Below are 11,242 nucleotides of genomic sequence, written 5' to 3' on the forward strand. Positions count from 1 at the left end.
AAAAAAACGGAAACCGTCAGAAACTAGAGCTTTTGGTCTTTTTGACAAATTTTTTCACAAAACATTAAGCAGCAAATACCATTTCAAATCCAACAGTGATCATAATACTATCTTTAATGATTGAACACCAACAATAACACCACCAAATCAGTATATTAGAATGATTTCTGAAGGATCAGTGACTCAAAAATCAGGTGTGTGTCAAAGGAATACATTGTGTTTTAAAATACTGTATATATGCATATATGTGCCTCCAGATTATACTCAAGTAATTTAATTTTAAAGTTAGTTTTAGTTTTAAATTTAATCCACTGTTATTCACATAATTATACTTATTGCACTTCAATAATGTCCTCTCCGAGAAAAGAAGGCTCTCGAGATGTTGTGAAGGGTGTCCATAATGACAGCATTCACTACCGTAATAAATTATACCAATTTCGAGCACTGGTGTCTAAAGTGTCGTCGTCCACAGCGTCGCCGGTGTCTGTGATCTCCACTGCCACCCGTCAAGTGGACTAATCAGAGCCTAAGCCCAATTTACATCTGTAAGCAGTGCTTCAGAAAGAGAAGAGCTTCACAAAGAGCACTCCTACAGAGCTGCGTTCAAAGACTCCACCGGAGGGCCGACACCATTGTGTCCGACGGGATTCACAGTTCCCAAGCATCCCTCGACATTCCATCTGGCAAGAAGAGAAGTCAACAAATGGAGATACACCAACACTCAAAACTGGACCCAGGAAGTACACAAGAACAAAAGCGTGATTATTAAGGAATTTAATAATTTTGGCTCATGCAGAAAATTTATCAACTGAAGAATTTATACAAGAAAACAACAATGGATCCCCCAAAGCTCCAACTGTAAACCAATCATGGTCTAGATATACTGGACAAATGAGCACTGTGAGACTTGTTATAACAACAGCTATGAAACAAAACTAAGAACAATATTTAAACGAAGGACTGACCAGGTAGTGGTGGGGATTTTAGAAGCGCAAGCACGTGACTGGAAAACCACCATCATAACCATACGAAACCTTTCATAGACCAATGTGGAAGTAAATCTAAAAAAAAAAGCAGATACTGCACAACAGAGAATAAATATGTATAAAAACAAAAAACAAAGCTACAGACAGAACGTTGCATGAGACTTTAATACAGGAGTACTAACCCAGTGTGTTTTAGACAAGACAGGTTTCATGGCTGACTCTTTTTCAGTGGTCAGTTAATACATTTAGAGATGAAGCGTGTAAGAAATAATCAAATAACAAAAGATTTCAATTTCAAATAAATGCTGCTCTATCTTTTTAACTTTCGAATCAAAAAATCCTGGAAATATATGAAGCAGCACAACTGTTCTCAGCATTGAAAATAAGAAGAAATACTTCTTGTGCAGCAAATCAGCATATTAGAATGATTTCTGAAGGATCTAGGGACTAATGATGCTGAAAATTCAGCTTTGCATCACAGGAATAAATAACATTTTAACATATTACACTAGAAAACAATTATCTATAAGTGAAATACTTTTATAATATTACTGTTTTTACTGTAGACATGCAGCCTTGAGGAGCATAAGAGACTTCTTTCAAATCACTCAAACTTGAATGGTAGTGTATATTTACAATATATAAATGTTGCTTTCACCGTTTTGTCTTCTTTTGAAGGCACACAGATTTTAACAGGCCACAGGAGGTTCAGTCTATTTTCTGAGCTTTGGGGGAATGAAAATGGACTGAGAATGAGTGTGAGGTAAACTGGCAGACCAGCTGATGCATTACTGTCTATAATGACAGAAACAGCGCAGTAGGTCGCTGGTAAATGGCTGAAAGCATTTTAGCCCCAACAGGCTGAGATCAATAAATGCACAACATCCCAAATTATACACGCGACAATACAGGAACAGCTATTGTGGCTGTAAACAACTAAACAGAGAAAACATCTAGTGTGGAGGATCTCAGCAGACCTCAAAGACAACATGAAAACAAAATCTACCTACATTGCACAATTCATCAGTTTTTCCTTCAATTTTTTTCGTCTCTGTTCATGTAACGGGTTTGACGTCATTCATGCCAATTGTAACTGGTTCTAGTTGGTCTTGTGACCACTCACGACATATTCAGTGAATAAAATCTCACACAAAGCTATCATATGGCTCCCAAAGACTTGAAATCTAGCACACAAGTCGTAGAAACTACTTTTTCAAAAAACATGGGGCAAATAAACAGCACAGCATAACCACAAAACACTAGATTTCTTCAAGCTTCAAAAGAACACCAACTTTTGGCATATTGCACACTGAGACCTGAAGATCTGACATCATTCTGTGAAAGACACTTTCAAATTGGGCAAGGTTGATGTAAGACCTTTGAGACAAGCTGAAATAGGAAACCTAGACGCCAGTGGAGGTTTTCGGAGGATGCAGTCTGGTTCTGAAGTGTGTGTGTGTGTGTTTATGTGGGGGTGTGTATTTTGAAAATGTAAGTGTGTGACAGTGACTGTGCGGGAAGCTGTCACCTGTTCTGTGAGAGGTGTCACCTTGGCAAGTTGTTTTTGCACTCTATGTGAAGGTAAAAGTAGAAGGTTCTGCGTTTTACCACTGTCTGGGACTGGAGCTCCCCCCCGACAGGAAGTATCCTGCTCTGACCTCTTCTCTCTCCACACCATGAGCCAAAGTTACACAGACACATCACAATGACTCAACATTCAACATGTAAACAGTGCAACTGATAAATCACAGAAGCCACTTGCCTTCTAGGTTTTTAACAACTGATACACCAGATTTTATCCCAAAGTCCTCACCTGTCGGTGTTCTGTGAGGCTTTTTGTGTGCAATTACGAGACCCTTTACAATAAAACAACTACATATCAGAACACAGCAACTATACTTTACATTTTAATTGAATCAACAACAATAGCTATTTGGTCAAATTAAATTGCACCCATTATGAATTTTTGACAATTACCTTTCATGTAGTGTGTAACACAGCTCTAATGAATGAAAACATCCTGCAAAGTTTTTAATCTGAAAGCGCAACGTGTATGAAGTCATTGTCTCAAAAGAAAGAGTCGATTCTGAATCATTGAAACAAGTCATTTTTTAAAACAAATCCCAAGCCTTTTCATGTTGACATCAACATGAAACATTAGCATATTGCCCGCCCCCTTGTTGGTCTTTTCACATTGATCTGAAGGAAAATGTAAATTCATTCTTTGCCACTAGGTGCCACTTTTGGAGTGGCAAAAATTCAGTTTCCCCTGTATTCAGGCATTAGACATGCAGAAATTAAATGGACCAATCAGCGCAGATTGTAACGTAAAGGAGGGGTTTGGAAAAATGAATCATTGAGCGAATGGTTTGAGAGAGGTTGAGCATGTAAGGTAAAAATGAATGAAAATTAGAAGACGATTAAAGTGTTTTTGACCTGGCATGCGTGTCAACATGTTGTTGGGCACTCCCAAATCCAAAATATGAACCTTTCATTACCCATAATAGGGTCAGTTTGGAAAAAAAAAAAAAAAAGAAAAACCAACATACCGAAACTTAAATGACTTGAACTGAAATTAAAAACTGTAATTGAGAAATATAAGAATTGGAAAAGACAATGGTTCGGGGTTGAATTTTTTATGTTTTGAAATAAAATGTATGCTCAAGTCAAATAATGAGAAAGAGAACCAAATTCACAGCTATGCAGATGACACTCATAGATTTACATAATCTCCAAATGACCACACACCACAGCCTCATTGACTCCCTCTGCCAATGCATTGATGAAATTAACAGTTGGATGTGCCAGAACATTTTTTTCAGTTGAACAAGGAGAAAACTGAAGTCATTGAATTGGGAGACAAAGATGAAGTTCTCAAGGTGAATGCATACCTAGGGTCAAACAACTAAAAATCAAGTCAAGAATCTTGGTTTGCTGAATAAAAGTACTAATTAAAAAAATAAAACAATCGTAGTGTAAAAATGAATAAATACATTTCTTAATTTTAATTACTTCCCCAATGGGAGGTCCCATTATTTCAACCTAACAGGCATTAAGAGATAATTTGGAGAAAGATATAGAGATATAATTCTAGTTCTACCACCAAGCCCTAGTCTGCTGTTAAATGATGTGCAGCTGAATCATTGCAAATTTCTTTCCCTCTGGGATTTACAAGGGATATGCACTTGCAGATTCAAAAAAAAAGGTCTCGGGTAAAAGAAACCAAAATAACCTCTCAAAATGAGTGTCTATAACTGTAGCTTCCAGCACAAACCCTCCTGATAGTCACTTGCCCCCATTCTGTGGCACAATTCCATTAGTTATGTGATGTGACTGCCGCCGCCGGTCATTCTCCTTTCAAAAACTGAGCTTAAAGGAACCACTCATTATTCTTGTCCCCAAAGCTTTTGTCTTCTGGAATTTCCTTGAGATTCACCAACCCAGTTCACCTAAGATGTCGTGTTGAGTGAAAGCTTGGTTTAACAAACAAACAAGACCACGAAATACTTCCTGCTCTTTGGCATGACCTTGACTCCTCAGTTGTTTGGGGATTCAACACATGCCAATCCATGTTGTGGGCATATTCTTGAGGGTAAAAACAAAAGTTGACTCAAGGATATTCTTGGCATCCAAACGCCCTGCCAACTTCTTAACTTAAACCCAACTAATAAGAGCCTAGAGTATCCATGACCAGCAGACGTGTGTCATACTGGTGAGTTGCTCATCAGAGACATGAGGAGGTGGCAAGGCCAGTAATTCTGACACGAGAGATTTCAAACATGACGCATACTGAGTAACTCCAGAGTGAAAGAGGCTGTTACAAACAAATGATCATTAAAACCGTCTGAATGCTAGGTTTCTGTCATGAATCTCAGCAAGATTTCTACCTAGACAACATTTTGTAAGTGTTAGTCTCAGTTTGTAGACAACAAATTGCCTACAAAATGCTTAATTCTGGAAATGCTATGAGAATATTTGATGTAGCCCTTGCATAGCAGTGAGAAAATGTTTTTTACTTAAATATATGCTCAGTTTATAATCAGTTTCTTTTGAGGCTGGCATCTCATTTTGAGTGCACGTGGTCTCATTATATGAATTTTATTAAATTGACATTGAAGTAATAAAGGCTAAAATCAGAAGTGTCAGAAGTGAATCACCATACAATTTAGATAATTGCTTTGCTCCATGTTTACACTGCTTGTGCTGCAGTTGCATTGATACTAATATGAAATGTGACCATTTAAAGGCATGGTTCAACCAAAAAAGACAACATGCTGAAGATCTACTCACCCTCAGGCCATCAAAGATGTAGAGGAGTTAGTTTTTTTTTTTTTTCATCAGAACTGATTAGGTGAAATGTAGCAAGTAATCCTCATCACTCCAGTCCATTAATTAACATCTTGTGAAGTGAAAAGTGTTTAGGAAACAAATCAATCATGAAGACGTTTTAACATTAAAACAATCACTTCTGGCAAATATAGGAGTTCATAATGCATGACACTTCATCTGTGCATATTTATCTCCTGATTCATATTTTTTACTTGTGAAAACAATATTAAAAGACAGAGGACTCATGTATCAGCCAGAAGCAATGGTTTGAAGTTAAAGATGTTAATGACGGATCAGCAGATTTTCACTTCTCAAGACACTAACTGATGGACTGAAGTGGTGTTGATTACTTGTGGATTATTGTGATGTTTCTATCAGCTGTTTGGACTCTCATTCCGACGGCACCCATTCACTGCAAAGGATCCACTGGTGAGCAAGTGATGGAATGCTAAATTTCTCAATTTCCCCTGATAAAGAAACAAATTCTTCTTTACATCTTTGAAGGCCTGAGGGTCCATATTTTCAGCAGATTTTCTTCTTGGGTGAACTATTCCTTTGACAATCTTCTAGTAGGCATAAATAAGGGAAATTTAAAATAACTCGCTGTCAGGTGCATGATTTGAACCAGTAAACAATGGAAAGTAACCACGGCATCCAGCCAGCATTACTTTCACAATCAGGATACTTCAAACTCATCATTTATGAACATTTAGCAATACTGTGAAAATGCTGAACAAGGCAGAATATGGAGTAATTGCACAGTGTTTACACGGCATGAGATTAATGCTGTGGTCATCTATCATTTTCGGAGTCATTAGTGGGAGCTCTGTAAACACTGTGGTGTGTGGAAACCCGTATTTACACCGAACCAGTCAGGACTTGAGTGCTTGGTGATGCTTGTCTCATTTCTGATTTAACACTATAAACCTGCGATGTGAATAATGTAGTATATGTGCTTTCTGGAATGCTATTATTTACATGTAAATATTTTTAAAGTTGAACATGGTATGTGCCTAGAGGGAATCAGTGTCAAGCTAAGTTCATCCAATTTCTTGATTACATCTGAGGCCTGTCTCCCTTATTCCCCTGGCACATTTCCCCTGTTTTCTCACTCTTGCTTGCTCTCTCCATTGGGTAAAGCGTATTGTGGAGAGCACCGCTGTCATACCTGTCCCCATGCTGTCAGCATCAGAGCACACATGCTGTGCCACTAACAGGATATGACATAGAGGACACAACCGCTCTAGCTTACGACTGTATGAAGCTGCACTAAAGTGTGAGGCGGCTCCATCCAGAATTAGGCCATAGTTTTAGCAACTCCACTAATTTTAAGAGATTGACGGTCTCATAATCTGGTTTATGACCAAGTCTGATACTACCAAACTCAAGCAAAACGCCTGATTTGTGACAAATTGTGTGCACTAGGATTAAACCAGGCAGCTCATCATATCCTCTCTCTCTTTTGTGGTTTTGACATGCTCACAGTTTACTAAGGCAACTACTTTTATTATATCATATAGTCAACAGGCACGCTGTGCATAACAGTGTTTTGACATTTGAAAATACTACAGACATACTAATATATCTGCTAGGCTAAAGAATCAGACAATACTTGGAAAATGTGATAACCCTTGGTGTATACTAAAAAAAAAGTCTAAAAATAGCCTGGTCAATAAAGAGTAAACAATTTCTGTAAATTATGTTAAAATATGTATTATCAATTATTTACACTTCCATAATTTTGCACAGTATTCTCCCAAAATAAATATTGTGCATATCTCCTGCGCTTGCTGATTTGGGCATTAAAATAATTAGTGACTTAAGATCCATTAAACAGGTGTGTATATGCATACGGTAACTACAGGAACTGTGCAGTTTCCTCCCCTTCTCCGTAATATTTTTCCAAATTGAGCATTTCACATGCTTTCATTTACCACCAATGGACCTGACAAAATAAAAATGGATTGGTTACACCGGGAGCACTCAGCATTAATGAAGAATGATTGAATGGTGAAGTCTTTAGTTTAGTGCCGTACTCATCTGATTCTCACAGCAGGGTTTCTCCAGAACAGCACTACCTGCAGACTTTTGTTTATTTCTAACCTGGTTGTCTTGCTAAAAATCAAACAGCATGCATGCACATTCCTGAATGCCTCTTTGCTCCATAAAATTCCAAGTTTTTGTTAAAAAAAATACCCAAATAACAAAATATGTTCTAAGAATGTTTTACTAAGGTTCCATTACTAAAAATTTTCTTGGTTATGTGAATGTTAAAGACAATATTAAAGGGAATGTTTGACTTTATTATTTTGCAAACATTATAGGGATGTTACATTTGAATGTTCTCTTAACCATCTTTGACAAAAAAAAAACGAAAAATGAAAAAAAAAACTATCTATTAATAATGTTTTTGTGCTAATGTTTAAGAACGCTATTAAATACCACATAACTTTAAATTAACATTCTATTAATGTTACTGGAAGAATGTTTATTCATAACCTTGCCAGAATGTTAGCCAAAGTTCTGAGACATTCCCTGTTAACTGGATCGCAATAGAACGAGAGAGCAGAGATTATTTATGACCAGGCCTAAACACATCAGCATGAGGGACAATGCAGTATCCATGGAAACCACATAATTAATCACTGGTAAGTATGTTTTTTTCCCAACACAGAGGTGAGTATGGCTAATGGAAGTATAGTAGACTTACATAATGTATTATTGCAGTTAGTTACATTTGAAGACATCTGAAATTGACCTAAATACGCTAAATAAAACTACATGAAGAAAAAAAACTGTATAAAAGCAACATTATTGGTGATAATTTAACTAGATCACACACTATAGCATCTCCATTACTTATGCACTATGCAAACTATTATTTATATTTAAATGTCACATTCAATAGTGTTGACAGAGCATTAAGGCACTGAAGGGCTGTTTTTCTCATACATGACCATATCAGATGATGACATCATGGTACTTTTAAAAAAGTACCATAATTAACTTGGTTGGAGTAACATGAATGTATAGTATTCAGTCTGAAATCATCACTATGCCATCATGGTACTTAGTTTACGTCCAGAACTCCATGGTTCTATCATGGATGGTACTCCAATATGCTTCGAAGAACCCCACGGCTGAATTTAGGCTACTTCCCTTCTCAAGGATCATATAAAAACATTCTGTCTCCTCTCCATCATTCCTTGTCTAGAAAACACGGTAACACCTTAGTATTTATATAGTATGCAAAACCGCTTCATCGTATACTATGTTATTTTCATGCAACTTTTCCAAAAACATGGTATTTTCTTCCTGTTTGATTCTTTGTAGCTAAGTAATATTGTGAATTTAAACTGAAATCTCAAATGAAAGACAGGCGGATGCTGCTGTGTTTGCATCCATCCCGTTAGTCCATAATAATCGAACCGAACCGCACATCAGATCAGATCATACTAAATACATGTACCTCCTCCAAAAAATTAACAAAGTAGCCTGCTGGCGTGTTGTTTTTATGAAGCGTGTGACAAATAACACTGCAAAACGAAATGTTTCGCGGGAGCCTTCTGAACACACAGACCTGCTGAAAATCACACACACAGACACACGACGTGCCGTGACTTACCGAGAAGGAGCAGCTTCACCTCCCTCGCAGCCTTCTCTCCATCCTCCCGGAGGTTTTTGTCGATCATCTTTGATCTCTCGGCGGCCGCCTTGTCTTCTGCGCTCACCGTGCAGCCCATGATCGAAGCGTGCGCGCGTCAAACTTCAAAGAATAAGTCAAATCTCCTCGGTCCGTTCCACGCAGGAACTGTTAATTAAAAAGGCGACGCGTTGATTGATAGATGTGCTATAAAAGCGCAAAGTGTCACAATTTGAAAGCTTTGATTCCGAGAATCCCCGGCCTGTGATTCTCCATCAATCAGGAGGGCTCGAATATGTGTAGACGCGATTAAAAAAGTTGTTTCGTTTCCACCAAATCAATCAATCAATCAATCTTTCTTCCTTCCTTTTTCACCTCCTTTCAGATCAAAGAGCAGCCGCGACGTCGGCGCTTTCATCTACCACTCACAGTTCCTGAAATCAAAATAATTCGCTTGCGCTCAATCGGATCAGTCTGTTTCTGCACGCGAAATTGTATCCAACTGGTGAGAAAATTCTCAGTTATTTTATTTCAAATTAAAACGCATATCTATCCTGGTGCAGGGCGATTCAAATTTATTTAACAATTCGAAATCAGAACGTTCGGCTCGGCGCTCCGCTCTCGCTGCTTTCTTCTGAGAGGAATAAACAGAGCGTAAGAATGTGAAAAAGCCAAAGCGTGCATCGGCACCCACCCACTGCGAGTGAATTGTGGGAAATGCAGTAGTTTTCTACTGTTTCTGAACAACTACAGTACGTACGGGATGTTCGATTCATTTTAGCGAATCGGTTTGCTCAGACGGCTCAATGAACTAGTTCAAAATGATTCACTGGTTCTTTGAAAGCGTAACTCAAGTTTAATAGAGATCTAATATAACAATATAATTGTTATTCACAATGTAGAGTTTAAATAATACGAAGAAACATTCACAAAAGGCACAAAAATATTTTAATAAAGCTTTTAATAATGTTTCTGTTGGTTTACAGAAACATAAATAAATCTATCTAGTAGCCTAATACTTTTTCCTCCATGGGTTATTTAAAAAATATATACTTTTCATAAACAAGTAATTACAAATAAAGCTATCTGCATACTATATTTAGCACGCTTGTGCTACATGTACATGCTACAAGTTTTATTTCATTGAAATTGTAAATATATATTAATCTTTTTTATCTTTAATCCATGTTTATTTTTCAGTGTTTTAAGAAAGAAATAAAGAAAAGAGAAAAAAACTTGCAAGAAAAAAGCAGTCACTACATCTCTAAGGATGTAAGGACGTGGCATGTAATCTAATATGTAATGTTTTGTAATCCAATAATGTTATATAATGAGTTAAATAAATGTCTTTAAGATGTGACCACATGGATAGCCTTTGAGTGACGAGCATGCGCTGTGCGAATCAATTCGATTGAAACAATCAAAAAGAACCGATTCAAAAGAACCACTGGTTCGCGAATTGCACGTCAAAATTTAGACCTACAGCACGTTTGGACTTGAACTTGTCTTTAAGCTTTAAAGAAACCGCAGAAACCTATTCAAATAGTCAGCATTTAGCACACATATGTAGATAAATAAAAACAGTAAAAAATGTAAAATTCACTTAAATGACAGTTTAGAATATCTTATTATATCTGACATTTACCACTTGGATCTACAAGCATCGCCCTCAAGTGTTAGAAAACCTAATCACAGTATTTTACAATCTTAGAAGCCTTAACTAGTCAAGTAAATTTATTGACTCAAAAGTCATAAGATAGGCAGCACAGCAAATGCAAAACTCACATACAGGTTTAAAAACAGCTTTTTATTGTCAAAGTGGTTCTGCTATTTACACTATACAAGCTAAATATGCATCACAAATGAAAGTGGTTCACATTTATATACAACATATATGAATGCACTAAACAATCTATCACATGAACCCAACTGTATCAATTAAAAAGGCCTAGATGTGTGTGTAAATAATGCTTAGAAAAACTAACCGATCTGTGTATTCCTTATTAAAAAAAAGGAAAAAATCTAATGATCCGTATGATAAAATATAACAAATGTTAGAAAGACTTGTTTGAAGAAAAGGTATATAAACTGGGCAGCATTTAGACAAATATCCTCTACAGAATTTCAGTCATAATATTTTTTTGCATTACATACCATATGAATCACATTATAAAATGATCAGTATTCAGTGCCCCTGATTTTATGTTCAATCCAATGCTACTTTGGTTGAAGCAAAATATCCCCAGCAAGGCAATAGCTTGATTAAAATGATATTAAAAAATAA

The 11,242-nt window shown here is 36.8% G+C and overlaps 1 protein-coding gene across 1 annotated transcript in view; it reads right to left on the reverse strand.

The window, feature by feature from the left end:
• The window catches only part of gnai2b (guanine nucleotide binding protein (G protein), alpha inhibiting activity polypeptide 2b), a 39,830-nt gene extending 30,182 nt beyond the window's left edge, over positions 1 to 9,648 (reverse strand). The window contains exon 1 of the mRNA XM_026266013.1: positions 8,941 to 9,648. Coding sequence (XP_026121798.1) covers positions 8,941 to 9,058 — 118 coding nt within the window. The 5' untranslated portion in view covers positions 9,059 to 9,648. The remainder of the gene's footprint in view (positions 1 to 8,940) is intronic.
• Positions 9,649 to 11,242: the final 1,594 nt, after the last annotated feature.

Source organism: Carassius auratus, chromosome 6, assembly GCF_003368295.1.
Source record: "Carassius auratus strain Wakin chromosome 6, ASM336829v1, whole genome shotgun sequence".
NCBI classification, from domain to species: Eukaryota; Metazoa; Chordata; class Actinopteri; order Cypriniformes; family Cyprinidae; genus Carassius; species Carassius auratus.